The sequence below is a fragment of the Falco rusticolus genome, chromosome 6 (assembly GCF_015220075.1).
Source record: "Falco rusticolus isolate bFalRus1 chromosome 6, bFalRus1.pri, whole genome shotgun sequence".
In the NCBI taxonomy this organism is placed as follows: Eukaryota; Metazoa; Chordata; class Aves; order Falconiformes; family Falconidae; genus Falco; species Falco rusticolus.
In genome coordinates, this window is record NC_051192.1 from 44,731,522 (window position 1) to 44,753,757 (window position 22,236).

Here is a 22,236-nt window from a genome sequence, read left to right on the forward strand (position 1 = left end):
AACACATCTGTACTTTTGTTTTCCAAAGTATCTAGGAGTGACGGGATTTACAGTTCTAAATTTTGTTTGCAGCATCCTCTGTTTACCCTGCTGTAATTCCAGAACTGATTTTAGATACTAGTTTGTCAACGATGGGTTCTTACATTCAATTTTAGGTATGTGGAATCTGAAGAATTGAAAGAATAATTAAAAAAAAAAATTGCCATAAAACCTGAAGATAGCTGGTTACCAAGTAGGGAAAATTCAGAATGTATTAATCCTACCTGTGTGCTTTATTTATAAGAACAATCATACTATTTGATTATGCTAATGAAAAAAAACCAAGTCAGTTACTCTGTATTTTGTGGCATGGTTAAATATTAGATGGTATGATAACTGAGAATTATCAGGGATGGGTGTCTGGAGAACTGGATTTTTCTTTCTTTCTTCTTTCTTCAAGGCTTTATTAAATAAGCAATTATTTATGTCCACAGCATGAAGCTGCAAAGAATGATCTGAGTGATAAACAAAAAGACCTGGATACTTTCACCAATAAAGGAAAACATTTGTTAGCAGAATTGAAAAGGGTGCATAACTGCGACTCCACTGCGGTAAAAACAGATATGAACTGTACGGTGGACAAATGGCTAGATGTAAGAATCTGGTGTTTATATGCAAATACAGTTTTTAAGTTGGCGAAGGTTACAGTATTAGTATTTCCTTAGGATCTTAGAGTGCAGTTGTTCAGTAAAGTTTTCTCTGAAGTATATCACAAAGAGTTAATCGTAGGGATTTGGCATCCACTGTACACACAAAGTTGTGAAATCCATTTGACAGATTTAAACCAATGTCTTTTAACAATGTATGAATGTTAGGAGTGTGAATTTGCTCAGTGCACACTTCCAAGTATAATCCAAGGATTGGATTCTCACCTAATATATGCCAGAATTACTTTATTAAAGTCAATTGGACTAAATAAATTAGTCAGTAAATTGTATTAAGCTACAACATAAAATATGCAAATATGTTGAGGAAGACAATATTATAGCAAAGAAACACGATATAAAAGCAAGTATTTTACATTTTCATATTTATAGAACTTTGGAAATTCCAACATTACATAAGAAAGATCAATGTAGCTAGTTTTAAATATAAGGTTTATTTGAACATAAACCTTTTTCCTAGTAAAAAAATATACACAATTTTAGAAGCAGTCACATATGTTTTTTGTTCATTTTATGATCTGGGTAACTAAATTAGAATTCAGAACTTAGACCTAACACTATGAAATTGTTCAACCTTGGCTTGCTAGCTATTTCTGATGCAGTTGTCTTACAATTGGCTGCAAAATAAAGAAATCTAAAAGTAATTTGTTAATGGTATTGGCACATTCTCCTCTCCTAAAAGGTGTCTGAAAGAATTGAAGACAACATTGACCGGCTGAATGTAAGTGTGTCTCTATGGGATGACATCCTGAGAACTGGAAATGAAATGGATGGATGGTGCAACAAGTGCATTTCTCAACTGAATGAAGGCATCAGCAACTTGAGTAACAGTCAGAGAATGCAGGTCCTCCTGAAAGACTTCCAGGTGCTTACCCATAAACCAGTGATAACAATGTCCTGGACTAAAATCTCAAGTGATATCAGGCGCATAGATAAGGCTGTGCTGTTGTGGACCACTATGTCTCCTCTTCCAGCAGTGGTACCACTAACCCAATGGCTAGTTGAGAGCATTCCAGGCCTTTTTTGAAGCTGTTTCCTTTGGACAGAAACAAGAATGGCACGTCTCTTACTAAATCTAAACTCCGTATTTTGGCTCTAGCAGTACATGACGATGTGTTCTTACAAGCACAGAAATTTAAAAAAGCATGGCATTGGACTGAACTCTGTTCCAGTAGAAACTGATGGAAATTTTAGTCAGCTTCAGCTGAAGTTAAGCAAATAATGAGTAGTTTCTAAAATCTCATCTAAGAAGGTAGGTGCTCCAGACCAAAAAAAAATATATAAATTAAAAAAAAATGCTGGACTGGAGGGCAAATTTTGTCAGGTTGTAACAATTTCAGTAAGATGTCTTTCTTTTCTGTATAGTGTTAGAGTGTTTTAAAAATCTAGCGAGTTTTCAGAATGCATTGTGCTTCTATTGGCTTGAAATATACAGCCATATGGTTGAAAGATCAACCATAGAATTAGCCATGTTCTACTTCACTTGAAATAATGAGGTCCCTAAGAAGATGCACAGTAAGCATATACAAGTAGTATGATAGAACATTAGATGGTGCTAAATCAATATCTTGCTCAGGACAAACTTCACCTAATGTCTTTCAGATCAGTATAGCAATCAGACCACCTAAGTTCATCACTATTAAAACTTGTTTGGAGTAAGAGCCACCAGTGCCCAAACCACAGGTGAACCAATTTACAGGAGGGCCAGAATAGCAGAAGATGAGCACTGTGTGTACATTTATAGTCACAGAATGCATAGTCCATAATACTGTTTTTACACTTTATTTTGCAAAGGTGAGAGGAGAGGCAGTTCACTGACAGAAGGGTCCTGCCCTTTCAGCAATCAGAAATAAGTAAGCATGGACAAAAATAATCAGTGTACTTTTTATATGGTCCATAGATAGCAGTGCTCCCTTTCTTGATCAGTCACCTAGTATTATATCCTCCCTAGCACAAAACAATCCCTGAGGATTCTTCTGGGGCCACCTGAACTTCTAACATTCAGGGCAGATGTTAAATGCAGCAATTTAATTCTGAAATTCACTGTCCAATGTTTTAATTGGAGTGATCTGTTTGAATTTTTTAGAAAAGGAAGTTTGGGTAATGGGATGCACACACAAATTACTTGCCTAAAACTTCAGAACTACAATTATACAAATTATTTTTTTCTCACTTTGCTATTATTTTTTAAATAATTAGACTATTTCTTTATAATTTGGATCCATGTGACAACAATAAATACAAGGTCCAGATATGTCAGTTCATATATCATAGCACTTTTAAATTCCCTTTTGAGGTTAAAATTTATTTCTGTGTCTAACTTTTTTTCTGAGAGCTTGCTTCCTTGTAATAAAAACTAGAAAGCACGTGTATTATATTCTGCGTGCCATTAAGTGGAACCTAACAACCACAGTAGATTTTTCCAGTTGAATAAACAATGGCATTCCCATTTTATTCAGCCAGTTTTAAGAAACTAAAGCTGTTGGTGCATTTCAAATACTAAAAATGTGTGTGGTTATTTTACTGGAGTGGAAAAAATCTCTGGACTGAGTCTAATAGAGGAATAGAGATGGGAGATTTTTCGAGAAAAAATGTAATAGAACAACAGTGTTTTGCGTCTGGTTGCTAAACTTTGTTTACATTTTCTTTCATTTTTGCAATTGATGGAGCATCATTCTGAAGGTCTAAAACCCCCTTGTAGTTTGATATGAAACTTTGACCACATCTCTTTTACAGTCTGAAGTCAAGGATAAAGAACTGAAGTTGGAGCAGCTTAGTTCCAAAATTTCAGATCTCAAAGAACTAACCCATAGTCAAGAACCTCCTGCAGATCTCCAGGTAAAATAAAGATATTGGTAATCCCAGGTTGTGCTCAAATAACTAAGAGATGACTCCTGAAATTCTCTCTCTCTTGTATTGCCTTTTTTTTTTCAAGGTGACAGATACAGTTACTATTTAGGTGTATCATAATGATTCTTTGTTCAAATTTCTTCAGTTAAATGATTTTTTCTGAAAAAAAAAGTATGCCATAAAGTAATTGAACATTACAGTTGTAACAGTATTTGTTTACTAAATCGAAATAAAGAGTTTATAAGGTAACTGATCATATATGAGACAGATGATATTATCTACACTGCATAATGTTAAGCCACATCACATATGAGCGCATACACAGTTTGCCTCTTTGAAAGGATTATAATGCAGTAAAATACATTAATTTGCTTTATCAACCCAAAAGTATTCTTCATTTGATTGGAATTAGTATCCTGAACCAGCTGTTACAAGAGAGGGTTAATATACAAACACTGAAGGTGAGCTGTTGAACTTTTATTATTGGCTAAGTCCTTATTTTTTATGTTATAGAGCAGATGCAGAACCAAATTATGACTGTTTTGGATGTTGGTTTTCAAATGGAAATTGGTATGTGAGATTATTCACTCTCAGTGTAAGAAGTTTCAAAAGATAAGCTGAACTTTTGCAATTTCCACAGGCAAGGAAATATCTCCATAGATATTTATTTCAAAATCATTTATCATATTTTAACGGAACTTAATATAACACTCAAGCCTTGTCCACATTTTATTGTGACAGTACACATAAGCCTAAATTACCAATCAGATAAGGGTCAAGGGTCCATAGTATAAAGAAATGCAAATTATGTGGAAGTGCTTATGTTCTCCTAAATTCTCTCCTTTACATGAGAGGTTCAGAAAATTCAAGTTTAAACATATGTTTCATAATAAATATCTGTCCACTTACAGAGTGAAACAGAGCAAATTATTTTCTAGAATATTACTGTTAACCAACACACACATATTTCCAACTACTAAATATGATAAATACAATGAAAAATTTAAAACATATCTACAATGAAATAATTTTAGTTGATATATAAATGCAAATTTGAAAATAAAGCCTCACAAACTAAATATAAATCCCCAAATTATTTGCCAACATTCAAATGCTAAATAATTAAGCTCTAGTATGAGCAGCTCATATCCTAAGGACATAAACAAATCCTTAATAGAATTTTCAGTAATTGCTCATTTATAAATATTACCCTATTATGACTGATTTACTTTTTATTAGTAATATGTGCACAGCTAACATCTACTTTAATTTCACATATTGCTGTCTTTCAACATGTTAATGGGCAATATTGTTATTTTTGTATTGTCTTCAATTTTAATGTGCCTTACACTGAGATACTTTAAGCCTTAGTAATCTTAAATCTCACTAGTTGATATTTCTTTTTATGTAGCTAGTTGTGATTAGGTCATGATCTGTATATACAGCAAATTAGTAAAGGAAAAATATCAACTGTTGAATTTTTCAGAGGTGGGTAATAACCTCAACAGTTTGCAGTCTGGCTTTTTATAGATTAGTATCCCTTTGGATGACCGTATATCTAAAACTTAATCCTGATTGGTTGACGTTTTTAATTTATGTAAGGATCTTTAGTTACGAATGCAAAGAGAGCAAAATGATCACTGTATGTCACTTTCCTGCCTTCCATTTTTTCAATAAACATTCACCATAATAAATGTTTTATTTAAATGCTTTAATACATAACATTTTGCTTTTAGTTTATAGAATCAGATTTGAGACAGAAGTTGGAACATGCCAAAGAAATGTCAGAGACGGCAAAAGAGATTCTGAAAGATTTCGGTACTCAGAAGATGCAGTTACAGAAGTTTATTGATCAAACAACAGACTTTTTAACAAAAGTGGAAGAGACGCTGTTAAGCTGTGCACGTAACCTGGATCCTGAAGCTCTAAATAAAGTGAAGGTCAGTGCTGAAGAAGATGAATATATTTTTTCTTATACAGTGATCTTTGGGTTTTTATCAGTTTTTGTTAAGCATTATACTTAATTTTCATTTGATAAAATGTATGTACCTCCTGCACTGCTACTAGAACATTAGCAAATAATACAGTTAGACTTTTTAAGAAGTTCCTCCAATGAATAAAAGTTCTGATTTATTAACTTTATACAAACCTTTCAGCAAATGAATAATATGGTCTTTGTTGTGACAAGAACCGCTCTTGTCACATTGAACTCTTTAGTCATTACTCCAGGATGTTTATAAGTCCCTTGACTCCCTTGCAATATGAGCTATGAACTTATAACTCATCACAGTAAAAGACCCTGAACTGAGCTCAATTTCAACACAAAGTTCTACCTCAGAAGTCCTCCTCAGTCCTCATGTATAGCAGTTGTTTGTCTCCATCCTAGAACAATCTTGATTACATACGATTATGGACATCATAACATAATAAACCACATGGAGATTGTTGCAGCTTGAGCACGTTAATGTTGATACAATAGCTAATCCAAATTTAATTTTCAGATAAATGTTGCTCTCTAGTCAAATGAAAACAGATGAAAACTCCCTTTCATTCACGAGTCCTACCAAATACAAATGTATTGCATCTCAGGTGTACCTTCAGACGTTGCTGAAAATACTAAAATTGCTATTCAACATGCCTTGAAATTTATCTTTTTTTAATAGAGTAGTAAAACATGAGAAATAGAACTTTTCACATTTTTGTGTTGGCTTTTTAGTTTCAAGGATTCATCTTGCTTGGAAAATTCAGGAAATGTGATCCAGTAATTCTTCCCTTCATTGTGTCTAGGACTTGCAATAGACCATAGGAGGAAAGAGCATATGGGAGGAGCAGGAATGCTTGAGGAAAAGAGAGGCTCTTTCGGTTCTTTGTAAATGCCATATTTGTGTTGCAACTTCATTTTCAGGAAATACAAAAAGACCTTCAGCTTCAGCAGAGCAGCATTGAGTCTACCCGTGAGAACCTCAACAGCCTCTGTCGCAAATACCACTCGGTAGAACTGGAAAATCTTGGTGGCACTGTCACTTCATTAATAAATAAGTATGAAGCTGTGAATCTGCTCTGTTCCAGAACACAGGCCAGCATGCAAGAGTCCTTGGAAAAACATTTTCTCTGTGAGTCTTCAGGCTTGTTAATATGAGCTGTTAGTCCGCAGCCATGAATCATTCTGGAGTCTGCTGGAGTTTGCAGTGATGTCACTCACTTAGTATTACAACTTTATTTTTGTATGGAGCATTTCAAAAAGTCCTGTTACCAAATGTTCATTTGATAACTGCAACAAGACAAAGCATTTTACAAAAACAGAATTCAGCTTTAACCACGTAATATACGTGATAGACAAGCTCAACTCCATCTCTCTTCACTCTTAGTATACATCTCCATTGCATACAGACTTGGTGTATTTGCCATAAAGAGATGTATATAATCAAATGGAGATGTTTATAAAGTAAAAGTCTCAATCTGAAGTATTTCCTGTGCTCCCTGGGTAGTCAGTGGAGAGAAGTAAGGAATTTTTAATCTTAAATATTAAGATACTAATTTAGACATTATCTAATAATAATTTGGGACATATCATAGGCTGAAAATGCCTGTCTTTTCCCAGTGCTTATAAAGGGGAGCTTAGTGCAACTGTTCAAATTTGGATGTTTACAGTGGAAACATCTAACTTCTGGGGAAATCAATCTCAGTCCCCAAGGTCACTGAAGGCAATGAGACTTACCCTGTTAGCTTTTACACTCTGTTTCTGAGGGATAAAAAAAATGTGGAGGACAGCTGTATAGTACTGTGGATAATGCTTCTTCTTAAAAACATATTTTTTTCTCTATACTTTTTTATCAAATAAGATTCTATGCAAGAATTCCAGGAATGGTTTTCTGGTGTGAAGGCTGCAGTAAAAGAATCATCTGACAGGTCTGGAGACACCAAAGCCATAGAGGCAAAGCTACATGACTTGCAGGTATAGTGAACAAATTAAAAATTAAATAGTAATTAGCAATTTAGCTATATGTAACCAATTATATCTCTAAAATAATTTGTAGATGCTTTCTTATTTACTGGTTTTGTTTCCAAAAAGTAATGTAAGAATGGTTTAAGACAGCAATATGTCCTGTACAGGAAGTACAGTGGAAACTGTTCACTGTTCTGAGAGATCAGAATTTAATTTCTGAAAGGTTCATGTGTTCTTGTTTCTGTTTTTTAATCTTTTTTTCCTTTACCCCCTTCTTTCTTTTTCTATTCCTATTTTTTCTTATAATATTGCTTATTCAGTTTTTCAGGTTAACACTGATATGTCAAATCTTAACTGTGTAGACTTTTGATGGGACAGAACACAAATACCAGACACCTACTGCAAACAGCCCTAATTCCTGAAATGTGTGACAGCTTCAGGACATAACTAAACTATCCAGAGAAAGACAGGACTGCCTTGGGACCAAATGGGAAAACTGAGCTCTGTGAATTTTAGCACCACTTAATAAAATTTTATTTGAACTGTTTTCTAAGAATTTTTTCCATAGCCAGACATGGCTGTCATCTTGTTGGGGAAATCTGACCACTTCTAATAGAAATATTGCTTATCTTTAGTTATTAAATCTTGCATGTTCAAACTGTATTCTTTCGTTACACAGAGTGTGCTGGATTCTGTTAGTGAGGGACAGAACATGTTAGATGCTGCCTGCAAGGAAGGAGAAGGTTTGTATGCTTGCTTACCCAAACCATCTGTGAGCCATATTCAGGAGCAAATAGCGAAATCTAAGCAGAACTTGCAGGAATTCCTCAACCAGTGTCTGAATGATAAGAAGGCCCTGGAAGCTTGTGCCTCACACCTGGGGAGGTGAGTAACACCAGTAGTCAAAAGCTATTGACTGCATGAAATTGTCCAGCTGCAGAAATACAGGGCACAATCTGAAATGATTTCCAGTTACTCTAGTCCTGTTTTCTTATTTCTTTGCAAATATTAAAGAGAAAATGAAGTTCTTTGCTGAAAACAAAGCAACAGGTCTTGCTCCAAGGGTATTGATTTGGTTAAACAATGGAAGATCAGGGTCTTATATGCGGAAGATCTGTGTAGCTCATGCAATCCCAAATCAGCAGTTGGGACCTCAGTAATTTAAATGCAGTTTCCTGAAAGGAAAATGTGTGATGAATTTCCAAGTTCTGCCCTGGGCTTTGAAGATAGTACACTTTTTACACAGCATGCATCTGTCCTGTCCCATTCCAGATGGATGTATTTCTGAAGGAGTTCATAAGAAAACACCCTTAAATTATTACTTGGGGCTGGAATTTGGGGAGTTCCAAATATTTTTAGGTATAACTAGATTCAAAACTGTGGCTAGTTAAAAGCAAAGTTAGTGTAGCATTAATGGGTAAAACAGCAAGATGAGATGTGTGCCTTCATGTAAGGAAAAAGTCTTCACACTTAGGGCCAGAACTTGTTTTGCTGGATTCTGAGTGCTCAGGATTCCAATTACATTCTGTTGGAGAGATTGAAAGCACAATGCTTCAGGTATTGTAAGTGTCAATACTGAGTAAAAGCCCATTTGAAACCATCTTTTAGTCTTACACTAAATTATAAGAATTTAGAAAAAACTTTATTTTAGTTTGACTTTATTGAATCTAGTAATAAATAAAAGCACTGTCACTTTAAATTTTGGAGACGTCTTTTCTCACTATTCATGTTCCCATGATTTTGCTGAACATTTTTAGAGAGCTGCTGAATATTTTTAGATTAGTAGTCACCGTGGAGTTATGTTTTGTGTACAACTCTTATTCTTGAAGCATGAAATTGATACCTACCTTTATTTTCCTGGTCTTGTGGATATTGAAAGAACCAACTTAACTTCTTACTAACTTGACTCCACCTGAGAAGTATTTTTAAGGGAGTATTTATCTGTTCTGTAGCTTTGAAGATCAGCACAAAAAACTTGGCCTGTGGCTACATGACATGGAAGAAAGAATAAGCACAGAAGCACTCGGAGAGAGCAAACAGCTTGTTCCTGAGAAGAAAAAGGAGGTGCAGAAAGTGGAAAATTTCCTGGAAGAGTTACTGAATTCAAGGTAGTATGAAATGCATTTCCTAAAATACTCTCACTTTTTTCTCTGCTAAAGCAACAGTGAAACTAAAGTGTTGGGGTAAAGTGTGTTTGTGAAAGATAGAAAAAGGTATTGTAATATATTTTGTGAAAAGAGGCTGAATCCAGATACTTCCAGTTTTGAGGGAACTGGAATTTGAAGCCAGGTCCAAAATTTGATGTTGATACATTTCTTATTAGGAAAAGTTTATCTTGCTTCATTAATAAATGGAAACTGAAAAATAATAATCATCATTTAAAAATATTAAAAATATTGCATGTAAAAGTAAATCTTAAAAATATTGCTTGTAAAAGCAATAGTAAAAATGAAACTTATCATTATATGCATTTTAAAATTTTCATACTTTCTGTCCTGCAACACTCAGAGCCAACCAGGTTGGAGAAAACCCCTTTCTCATATAGCTGGTGTTATAAAAGAGCTCAAATACCATCCACATTGCCTGTGGAATCTTTTCTAGAATTCAGACTTAGCCAATTGATGATGGACTAATTGCTTTTTTTAGTACACAGTGGTTTTCCACGTTCTTTTTTTATTGTTAGGTTGGTGAAGATGAAACAGAAATAGTAATCAGTTTTTCATGCCTCACAGCATGCTAAGGGAACACCTAGTCACTGCCCAACCCCTTGGGACTGATGCAAGACATTTTGGTTTGGTGTAAATTCCCTGTATTCACAGGGTATCGGGAAGGGTGATCCAGTAGAGATTTACTGAGTCTGCATAAACCCAGAGTTTTAATCCCTTTTACTGACCCTTGTACTGAACCCAGAGTCAGTGTCTAATCCTGGAGAAATGGCCTGACCTTTCCATCATGCCTTCCTACCTGTGTCAAAGACTATGAACTTCTCTGAAGCTTTGGGAGGTACAAAAAGGTAGCAGTTCACATAGAACTGGAAAGTCTGACAGTGAAAAAGAAAATTAAGTTAGCTTTTAATTTAAATATGCAACACAAAGGTTTTGGTGTGATCATTTTGAATACCAAAATCTGCAAGAAATGGCTCTGTACACAAGTAAAGATATTAATCAATACGCACTGCTTGTATTTCCTCTCAGTCTCTCCCAGATCATTTTTCTGTTAACTATGAACTCTATCACTGGTGGAGCAGGTGGTTATGTCAGCAGCCTTCATAACTTCTGATAGTTGCTATAACAATATCATATGCTTTCTGAAACTGCTTTTCAGTCTCATTATTTTCTTTCAGGGAATCTTTTGATAAGCTGTCTGAAATGGCACAGACTTTAAATGAAGAAGGCCATGGTGCAGGGAGGGAAGTGCGCCTGGCTTCTCAACATTTCACCAACTATCAAAACATGGTCAAAACTGTCAAGGAGAAGCTGCGAACATGTCAGCTTGCACTCCAAGAACATCTGACTTTGGAGGAGGCATTGCAGAGTATGTGGTCATGGGTGAAAGAGGTTCAAGATAAACTGGCATCATCAGAGAGCACTGTTGGTAGCAAAGACACACTAGAGAGGCGACTGACACAAATTCAGGTAAAAAAGGATACAGCTAGAGGTTTTGTGTCAAGGTTAATACTGGGTGTGGGCCACATCTGTAGAAAATGAATATTTTCATATTTTATTCTTTCTATCATTATGGAGGAGAGGATTAGAATTGAAGGTGATCTTGACAAATTGGGAGGTGTGCTATGAAAAACAGGATGAAGTTTAATGGAGCCAGGAGCCAGGTATTACATTTAATAGGGAATAACAAACTATGAATATGTGTGTTCAGGTCCAAAAAAGCTTTCTAATGGAGCCTTGGGATAATTGACACAGAGAGGCTGTGATATATCTGTCACAGGATGTCTTCAGGAACAGGTTGGATTAAACATCTACTGGGAAGGTCATCAGTGCAGGAGATCCCACCACGGGCTTTCCTGAGATTTTTTTGTAGCTATGCAGTGCTGTCTTTCTATGCAGTGCTTGACCTGCTTGTTATCTACTGCAATGTGAGCAATGTTTTAGGATCACCAATGCAGTGAAAAACCTTTATGGCTGTGAGAAAAACTGCTGGATCACTTGCACATAGCAAGGGGCAGGCACTTACAAGAAAATGTGCCTAGGAATTCATACTGGGCATGGCTGTCAAGAATAAATGAGCTCAGAGAAGATGGTGTCCGCTATTGAAAGAATAACAGCTTTCACCTCAGCAGGTTACATTTGGTATTTTGCCTTATTTTGCCTCACAGGAGATCCTGTTACTTAAAGGTGATGGTGAAGTTAAGCTGAACATGGCCATTGGCAAGGGAGAACAAGCACTTAGAAGCAGCAATGAGGAAGGACAAAAGGTGATACAGGCTGAGCTACAGACGTTGAAGGATGTATGGAATGACATCATCAGCACCTCGGTGAACTGGCAAAGGTAAAACTCCCTGGAAAAACACAAGTCAGACCTTCCATCTTTGCTTACAAAGAGTGGTACCTTACAGGACATAGGGGTCCATTCATTCATTACTGGTATGTAAGGGAAAAGTTGCATCATCAGAGACAATCAAAATTACCTGAAAGAGCTACATCCTTCTGTAAAAAAGATTAGCTGACCCCATCAGATTAATTTTCATATGAGATAGTACTTGACAGTAATTTAAAAATAAATAGAAATCACACAAATTCATACAGAGAAAAAGCTAGAAAGAGCTTCCTGAGTTATTGAACCTGTACTTGGGCAGGACCAAGAACATGTGACAGATACTTATCTACCTTCACTATACAAAACTCTAGGAAGGTTTCTCAGTTCTGTCTTTCATTATGTTTTTTTTTAATTAAAAAAAAAAACAACCAAGAAAATATCCTAATATCCACTCCAAATAATCTTTCTTGCATATTATATTGATTTCTTCTTGTCTTAACCTCAGTAGAAATGGAAAGGTTTTCTTATTGCCTGTGTGAGAGCATTTTACGAATTTGAAGGCTTCCATCATCTGCGTTTGAGAGAGACATTTTTTTGGTTTCTCAGTACTAATACTTTCTGGACCTCTTTTATCCTTGTTTCTTTTCAATAGATTGCAGACTGTCAATAGTTTGTCTACATTTTTCTTAACAAGATAATAACTGAAACTGGACTGATCTTTTACTATATTTGAGACCATATTAATTCTGAATAGTGTATCAGCACTTTCTGTTTGCTTCATATAACACCCTTCTTAATCCACTCCAGAATAAGATTTTCCTTTCTTTCCAATAGTATCATATTGCTGAATTTTGTTTAAATTTAAAAAACTTCCTTATCCTCTGCTCTCTCCAAATCCTTTTCAACATTACTAAGCATAGGCAGTTATCTCTAATTTTATATTTGTATATCGACCTGATTTCTCCTTCCTAGGTAAAGCATTATTTTCATCATCAAATTCCATCTTTTTAAAATTTATTTTGAAGAACATCCGATATACATTTAAATCCTGTCATCCAAACTAGCTGCAGCCACTTCTTGGTTGTTTTCATTTGTGGGTTTTACAAGACCCCTCTGTTCCATCATCCCAGTCATTACTGGACAGAAATGGGCCCTTGGCAGACTTCTGCATGATCCTTCTTCCTTAGTTCTCTAATAAAAGCTAATTTCCCCTGCATCAGAAAACTCATAGGTCTGCATCAGAAAAGTCACAGATCTGTAATTTAGATAATCTGAGTACTAGGACATCGGGGTCCTAAATGTCAGCTGTCAATGGTGGGAGCCATGCTGTGAGTAAATTGGAGTTTTTCAATTGAAAGTGGTGCCACTTTCTTACTTCAAAATTGTAATACAATTGTATGTAGAAAATTATAATGAACTGCCTTTAAGTCTGCATTCTTATTTTCACCCAATTTTTGTCATAAAATATTATTTAGGTCAGGTTAGACCATTACATTTTGAATTAAATCCATACCACACTTATGTCTATCATAAAGTTCAGTGGAATGAGAATTACATTCCTCAACATAAATCCCAGAAAAATATGGTGGTCTGCTAGGAGGAGCAATATATAACAGAAGAGAATATTTCTTATAAATTGTAAATGGACTATTTATAATTGATTTGTTCTTCCAAAATTCACCAGAATATCTCTTAATTGTCAATAATTTCATAGACTGCTGTACATTTTATTGCTCCGATCATAAAGAACTCCAGTAACGCTCTATATTTTACTTTGCTGGACAGACATTGAAATGTGCTTTTCATTATTCTGAGATAGACAGATAGCTCATGTAACCTGTTACAGGGAAGCAGTTGTATCAGGTTATTACATGTAGTATCCCAAAACCACACAAGAATTATTCTAGAACAACTTGGATGTAAATTGCATAGAAAACTAAAGCAAGACTGAGGAAAAAGCACATTCTAAACATGCTATATATGGCTACATATAATGTAAAAATTAAGGTATAAGCAGGCTCCTTTTTTTTTCAAACTATTCAAAAGTTCTCATCTGTACTGTGTATGTTTCTTTTAATGTAAGCTGCCTAGATTCTGTCATTAGCCAGTGGAATGAGTACCTGGAAAAGAAAAACCAGCTGGAGCAGTGGTTAGAGAAACTGGATCAGAGAGTGGAACAGCCTTTAGAACCACAGATTGGTCTGAAGGAGAAGTTTGCTCAGCTGGACCACTTCCAGGCTATTGTTTCTGAAATCGAGGATCACTCTAGTGATTTACAGCAACTCATTGAAAAGGCTGTGGAACTGTATGAGAAAACGGAGGATAATTCTTTTGGAGAAACAGCTCAAGAACAACTAAAAATGCAGTTTAATGACATCACAACTGTAGCCAAGGTAAGATAAAGGAAAGATCTCCATTTTAAGTAAATGAAATGTTTGATGTCTGTATATATAGCTACAGTTTTGATTTTTGTAATTTTTTAGTAACTAAAGGATTGACTGTATTTGAATAATCTTGCCTTTTGTTATGGTTGGGTGTAATAAAAAAGTTGGATATAGTTTATTAAAATTCACTGGAATGCAAAAAAAGGTCTTGGGAATTGAAACTGGTATGGTTATGAGTTTTTAAAACTGAAGGACATATATTTTATTCCTAATATCATATATACAATGGTATTTCTGCCATTCTTCCAGGTTTATTTTCATCTAATTCTTTTTCATTCATTCCTAGCACTTCTTTTTTACCTAGAAAAGGAAGAATGAAATGTCTGCCTGAGCAGAAAACATTATCAGAAAGAGAATCCTATTTTCAGAAAGATACATGCCCGTATTTTGTGTTGTTTCAAGCCACCAAGCACTGCACATGCCATATGAGTTTTCTGTTTGGTTTCTAGGGAAACATACAGGAGCTCACTGAGCCTTTCTGCCAACCAGATCATGAGAGTGACACTAGCTCTGTGTTACAATCTTCTCAGCTAATGGGAAGGTTTGCATCAAGAAAAGGCCCCATAATTAGAGCTAATGCAAGACTGAAGTAAACACTGTATATAAATTCAGTAATCTGATAGAAATGTGATTCAGGTTTTGAAGTGTTGGGAATAGTGCTGATTGCCTGTAGGTAGTTCATCTGTAGTCTGTAATAAAAAAAAAAAAAAAAAAAAAGTAGGAAAGTAAAGGATTAGTGGAAGATCTAACAAATTATATGTTGAGAAAAATGTTAAACCTAGGGCATATGAATTCTGTAATTATCATCTATTCAAACACTTTTTTCTTTTTGTGATGAACTTTTGCTCTCTCTGGTTTTTTTTTACTGGAAATAATGTGAATCTGGTTTCTAGAGATTCAGCACTGTTTCATCCTTGTGTAACTCTGCTCCCTTCAGTGGAGCTAAACCTGGAGCAATACAAAGATTACTGACTCACTCAGTACAATGCTTTTAAACTTGCGTGAAAAGAATGTAAGTCAGCATGGCAGTGTTCTCCTAAAATCAGCATGCATCGATAAATGTAATTTCTTAAGCAAGACAGCTTTGCAGTCATTCCCTGGGGAGAGAACAACAGTGACTGCCACTGACAGAAGCCATTGCCACCAGAAGAGACCAACTGAAGTTGCACTTTGCCTATATTCTCTCTCTCTGCTGGTGCTATATTTTGGTGTAAGCAACGTGAAACTGAGGTGCTAGTGGTCTAGTTGGTCTGACACATTCTGAGAAATTATGATGATCATTTTCAGAGAGAACAGTAGGGCTTATTAATCTAACTTAATTTTTAAAACCATTAGTTGAATGTGGAGTTATATAAGTTAAAAATAGCTGGAGTTTGATTTATAAGTGGATAAGTTTGAAACTGGTTTAAAGACATTTAGGACTAGATTAGAGTACCTACACAGGAGTAAAAAGCTGTTTGATTAGCTGAGTTCACTTTTGGTTAGTTTTGATAAACATTTATGAGTGTTAGCTCACAAGAATGTAATAATAAATCTATTTGGTCAGATCAAAGGCAAATCTAGATCAATACATTGTTTCACCTTTTCATAGCAAGGTAAACTGGCCCCACTTTAAGCTTACGTTAAAAATCTAAGATGGAGCCAGGAAGCTGTTACATGTCTGTGTCAGGGAAAGCATCCTCCAGGGCTGCAAGGCGGGTAGCTGGGGGCAATGACCACTTCTGATCTGATGATTAAAATGGGACTCAGCACCATAAGAACATTCTGCACTTTAGAACAGCAGAAGTGCTCCTTTGTGGTTTTCATACAGGACATCTCTGTGACTCTGCTTAGCATTTACAGAGACTTGGTGCTTCTAACTTTCTGACAGCATGCTGCTCCCTGGGAGGACTCATGGGTTATCTGCAAGACCCTCTCCAGAGTGTATCAGGAAAAGCATGCCAGAGTTGCATAGCTGCAGCTTTGATACCTATTAAAGGATACATTTTATGTTAAAGGATGTGTTAAAAGTATATTTTTGCATACTCTTTCAGAAGGCTTCTTCATTTTCTGCTCCAGCAGAATATGCCTGTCCAGACCAACCTGAACCAAATCTTGTGCAGTGTAGCACTGTGTTCTGCTGCTATAAGCTGTGCTCTGTTCTGACTGTGGAGTCAGACCAGCACTCTGTACCTGCATGCTTACAGCCAGGACAGTATTTAAGCACTTTAATGGTCGGGTTTTGTTTTTTTTTTTCCCCATCTGAATGATAGGAGAAAATGAGGAAAGTGGAAGATATTGTGAAGGATCATTTGCTGTACCTTGATGCTGTGCATGAATTCACAGACTGGCTCCATTATGCCAAGGAAGAGCTGCACCGCTGGTCAGATGCATCTGGAGATACACCAACCATACAGAAAAAGCTGGCCAAACTCAATGTAAGATAACTTAACTTTCATGATTTCATCTGCAATTCAGACCCTGTCCTCTAACATAGGCCAGAGCCAAAAAGCTGTGGGATCTTGTTCTTTGTGTATTTGAAATGGTGATTCAGTGAGCTGAAAGCAAGCTTTCTAAGCTGTTTTGTTTTCGCCTCCCTTCCCATACTAAACTCATGGAGTAAAAGCACAGTCAGACCTGAGTTAGCCACAGCACACACGGAAACAATTTGCAAGAGCGGAAGCCCAGTGGCATCACAGAAGGATGTGGCTTAGCTGATTAATGAATACTGCTCTGTCCTCATCCCCGAATATGCTTTCTCCATTTGTCTGAGTCAAAGTCAGAAATAGCCCTTCCTGATTTGCATGAAATGGAGATGCATAAAGAAGTGCAAAGATTGTTCTCCCCAAACTCGGTGGAATGTATGGGCTGCCTCCCTGTGTATACTCTCCCTACCCTGGCATCCGTTCCTGGCATGTGGGTGTCCAAGCAAGTTACGTATTCCTGAGTGCAACATTAAAGCAGACTGCGTATTTTTTTGCTGGTGCCAGATGTTTACATTCAGATACCCACGCTAGCAGCATTTTACTCTGCTTCTAAACATGAGTGTGGGACAGTGAACAGCCTACTAGATGAAGGTTCAGGATACTTGAGATCAAAGTACAGATTTGTTGGATAGTTTTTCAGTCTCCTTTGTGCTCAGCCTCCCCGTGTATAAAATGGGAAAGGGAGGAGATAGTTTCTAGCATGTAAGACTAACGAGGATAACTAACATTACTCTGGCATGCAGTGTTTTTTGGGTGATACTTAAATTCTCCTGCTTCTGAAGCTGAAAACTCCCAAAGTTCCCCTGCAGCATGTGAGACTAAAATAGGGCACTATAGAAAGAATTCGCTTATGAAAAAAAAAAAAAAAAAGAAAAAGAGAAAGACATGTGCAACCAATTACGGCCCATCACAGATCACGGGTAGGCTGTAAAACGCTTTTCCCGAGCGGCACAGTTGGGTTTTAAGAACTGCTGTGAGCAGCTCCGTCCCAGCGTTATGTCAAAGCAGAGTTACGGTTTCCGCCTCTTAACCTAAACAGTATTTTCGGCGTCCAGAAGCTGTCGCGCCCTTGGGCCCGGGCGACCGGCCGGGCGCCGTTCGGTCCGCGCGGGGATTCGCGTCCCCCCGTCCCGCCCGTGGGCGCTGCCGGCGCGGAGGCTGCGCGCTGCCCGCCCGCGTCACCCCGGCCATGTCGCCTTGCAGGAGCTGCTGGAGTCCCGCCAGAGCGGCGCGGGCCGCCTGGGCCGAGTGGAGTCGCTGGCTGCCGCCGCCCGGCGCGGCACGACGGCCGGCGGGTGCCAGCTGCTGGCGGCCGAGATGCAGGCGCTGCGGTCGGACTGGGAGCAGTGGGAGGAGAGCGCCGTGCGGAGCCAGCGCAGCCTGCGGGACGTGCTGAGCCGGATGGCCCTGTCGGAGCAGGAGTTCGCGGCGCAGGTCGCGCAGCTGGAGGCGGCGGCGCAGCGGTTCGGCGCGCTGCTGGCCGCCTGGGCGCAGAGCCTGGCCCCCCCCGACGGCCGGCACACCGACGCCGAGGTGGCGGAAAGCTGGCGCAAGGAGAAAGTAAGGCCACTTCTCTTTTCCTAGCAGCTTTTCGGTTGGAAAGGCACGGTTCCTGTGGGCAGACAGCTTCTGCCAAGCGAGACTATCGAGTAGAAAATAATAAAACGTAGCTGTGAAAAATACCAAGTCCCAACTTTCCAAATTTGTTTTGTAACCGTAATCCTGGCGAGCAGCGTTTACACAAGACGTTGCTCTCCTTGGCCTCAGCTGTACAGGGCTTAGCAGATGCTGCCCAGATCTTAGCTTGCCTCTGGGGAGGTGGGGGAGCTAGAACTCCAGCTCGGAACTGCTCCTCCAAGTTGCTTAGTGTTTCGAGGCAGAGTAGTGCTTAATCAGGGAAATGTGAAACATGTCCTAAAAGCCGAGTAGCAGCTGGAGCCATTTCTTGTAACTTGACAGGACCATTGTGAGCTTCTGCTTTCCATTGCTTGAAATATCGTTCACATTATGGACATTGAGGTCTTGAGATCTTGTCCAATATTTAAGGAAGCTATACTAGAAACCAGTATACTTACTAATGGCTCTGCTATGGAGTGCAGTGGAATTTGGAGAAGTAGGTTGTTTCTGTTCCTGATGATCTTCAGCAAAAAAATTCCACATGTACATATGACACATTATGTATAAATATATATATCACAGCAATTGAGATAGATATCTGTATGTTCCTCAACGTGAATCACAGATGTTGAGAAAAGATACCAAGTATTCGCTTTCCAGGGTTGTGTTGCAATAAAGCAGCTTCAGTAAAGGAAGAGAGGGGGGTGTGATGCCTGCTTTCTGGCCGCTTGCCTGAAGAAATATACGAAATACCCCAGAACACCTTCTCTTTGAACTGAGGTAGTGAATCTCCTTCTCCAGTGTCTGTGCCAAGTTATTTCTGTGGCTTCCCTTTTCACAGAATTTCCTGATACGGATTTATGAAGCCTGCTTGCTTCAGTGCCAGTATGTGTCTGTAGGAGTAACAAAGCTGACGTTACGCTGGAGCAAATAATGGCACAAATATGCAAAGGCTTCCATGTTTGTAAGTTTTTTAAAAAGGAAAGGAACAGACTTGTCACCAGCATGTAGCAACCAGATGTGTTTTATTCTATAAATGGAGAAGTACTAAATTCAAGGATATTGTTTTTATTAGTAGCATATATACTGTGTATTTACTGTAGCTCAATGTAACAACACTTTATTTAGATTAGACAATTGTAAACTTTGGCTAATGAGGAGAATAGAGAGGAATCTCAAGACTTACTATGCACAGCCCTACTATGTAATTTTATTTATAGTAGAGGAAATGTGACAGTAATCCTTCCATTTCTGGACCCCAGGGATAGATCCTATTGTGAATGTAAAATGGCACTGCAGCTTTCCATTTCCATTGTCTCACAGTGATTCTGTTGCCATGTAAGCCAAGGCCACGAACTAAAAATGCATTTCCTGATTCTCAGAATTAGTAAGCTCATTCTGTTACTGTGTTATACTCAAGCTCTGTTCCTTTAGGTATGTGCAGCAGATTTCACACTTGGAATTCAACAAGTTCTTCTGGTTATTTTGGTAATTGTCAGATTCAAAATGAAGTCCAAGTGTCTGCAGCAGTGCTATCAGTGTTTCTGTATGGAAAATTGCCATAGTTAGATGCACCCTGTACTGCAGGTTGGTGTGCCTGTTTGTTAATAGGTTTATGACTAAAGCCATATGTCATCAGAATGATCTTATTATTAGTTATTAGTAGTTATTGAAAGGGAAAGATTTCATTGAAAACGGGCAATTGTAACTATGTGCTACTTTTAGGACTTTTTTAAAAAAAGGCTGTTATTATTTCATTATGTTGATTCTTGCCCCACACAATTTGTGACATCCTGTGTTTAAGTAACAGCCAGTGTTGTTCTAGTGCTTTAAAAAAATATAATCCTGTGTGTAGTTTAACATAAAGTAAGATAAACAAAAAGTAGTTAACATTTTTTTCTAAACATCATTGTGATTACATAATTACTTAATTCAAACACTACTTTATATGGCATTGAAACAAACTGCAGAGTGACTGTTTAGAGTATCACAGAATCACAGCATGGTCAGGGTTGGAAGGGGTCTCTGGAGATCATGTAGGCCAACCCCCTGCTAAAGCAAGTTCTCCTACAGCAAGTTGCACAGGATTGCATCCAGGTGGGTTTTAAATGTCTCCAGAGAAGGAGACTCCACAGCATCCTCTGTTACCCTCAGAGTATCTTTTAATTATGGTTGAACAGATTTCTGATGTATGAGTGACTCAAAGCAGATAAAATCCGTAACATGACCATGAATAATGTAAATCAGAGGAGTCCTGAAAATCTGCCATAGTAAAATATATTTCCATACTCACAAGAACACGTGAAATTTTATACACATAATACATCTGTAATATCTCTAGATTTAATTTTGCAGGGCTTCCCTGTGATCGATAAATGCAAACAGATTTCGGTAATGCTAATATAATCAAGCTGTGATTATAGTCTAAACCACTGTTATTCACAGCCAATACATGCTTGTAATTTTATTTTTCCCAGAATGGATTGTTGTGGGTTTTTTCCTGGCAGTTCAGATACTACCAAGAAGCAATCTCTCTCTCCCCGCCCCTCCCCGTCCCACCCCCCCAGCTCAAAAGTGCATGACATAGATCTTAAAAAATTAATTTTATGGTTCTGCAGACTTTTTCAGGAAAAAGGATATGAAGCAAGTGCAAAGTTGCTTGTGAGCAGCAGATACGTGAGCTGAATCGCTGGCATCTGTCCCTTTGCTGTCCTTACCAAGGCTGTTGATCAACTTGCTAGACCCTTGCTAGTATTTATTTTTACTTTTATTTACACAAAGAGATATCTGTTTATTTCAGAGTTAATTAATACTTTATAGTGAAAAATCTCCTCAGTGGGCATCTTTATCTCTGTAGATTGTGATATTTTGAAAACCTTCTGCATATATTTTTGTGTGCATCATTTTTATCTTTCCTGAATGTTCAATTTTGTTATTGCAAACTAATTACTATGTATGTTTTCAGTCATCCTTTTTTTATATATTCAGAAACATGATGTGGAGACCCCCTTGCCCACTTCTATGTCCTTGTTCAAATCTATCGTCACTTTCATATGATCTCTCTCTTAAGTTTATATTGTAAATTTCTTCCCAGCTGGCACTTAGATTTAGCCAGACTAATCTATACCTGCCAAAGACTCTGGCTCGCCTGTGTTGTAGAACCTCTGCTGTGGTGAGTGTAATGAGCTAGAAGATTCTTTTCTCCCTGGTACTTTAAGGGAATGTCTGAAGAATTTATTTTCTAGTCAATGCCAGGTCTACACTGCTCCTTATGCTGGAGTAGCTGGTGGGGTTCTGCAGTGGAGATGCTGTGGACATCAGCAAGGCCTGTTTTTGTTGGAGTGGTTATCACACCTTTCCCAGTGACATAAGCTAGGCCAACAAAAGCTTTTTTTTTTTTTTTCTTTTTTGGCTTATCTGTCTCCAAAGCAAGAGTCTTTCCAGTGCAGCAGTGACAGGCAGTAACCCCTTTACCCTCACAGGATTGTGAGCAGCTCTACTTTTAGGTTATGAAGCCCTCTGTGAAAGAGCTGAAGCTGTTAAAAGATTTGTGCGTAAATTGTTTTTTTGGATACAGCTCAAAACAGTTTTTATTGAAACTAAATGCTCAATTTAAGCCAACAGACTAATTATATTTATATAAACATATATTATTTGCTATTCCCTAATGTACTTTTATATGTATACAGCTAACTGACAATCCTGTTGCTTGTTTA

General features: G+C 37.5%; 1 protein-coding gene across 14 annotated transcripts in view; it reads left to right on the forward strand.

Moving 5' to 3' along the window:
- Positions 1 to 22,236, forward strand: part of SYNE1 (spectrin repeat containing nuclear envelope protein 1) — a 317,571-nt gene that overhangs the window by 134,701 nt on the left and 160,634 nt on the right. For all 14 annotated transcript variants that reach the window (XM_037391919.1, XM_037391908.1, XM_037391920.1 and 11 more), the window contains 13 exons: positions 474 to 632; positions 1,387 to 1,569; positions 3,441 to 3,542; positions 5,291 to 5,494; positions 6,460 to 6,667; positions 7,397 to 7,509; positions 8,180 to 8,385; positions 9,453 to 9,608; positions 10,844 to 11,135; positions 11,834 to 12,006; positions 14,078 to 14,387; positions 16,691 to 16,855; positions 18,107 to 18,463. In XM_037391919.1, the coding sequence (XP_037247816.1) occupies positions 474 to 632; positions 1,387 to 1,569; positions 3,441 to 3,542; positions 5,291 to 5,494; positions 6,460 to 6,667; positions 7,397 to 7,509; positions 8,180 to 8,385; positions 9,453 to 9,608; positions 10,844 to 11,135; positions 11,834 to 12,006; positions 14,078 to 14,387; positions 16,691 to 16,855; positions 18,107 to 18,463 (2,628 nt within the window). The remainder of the gene's footprint in view (positions 1 to 473; positions 633 to 1,386; positions 1,570 to 3,440; positions 3,543 to 5,290; positions 5,495 to 6,459; positions 6,668 to 7,396; positions 7,510 to 8,179; positions 8,386 to 9,452; positions 9,609 to 10,843; positions 11,136 to 11,833; positions 12,007 to 14,077; positions 14,388 to 16,690; positions 16,856 to 18,106; positions 18,464 to 22,236) is intronic.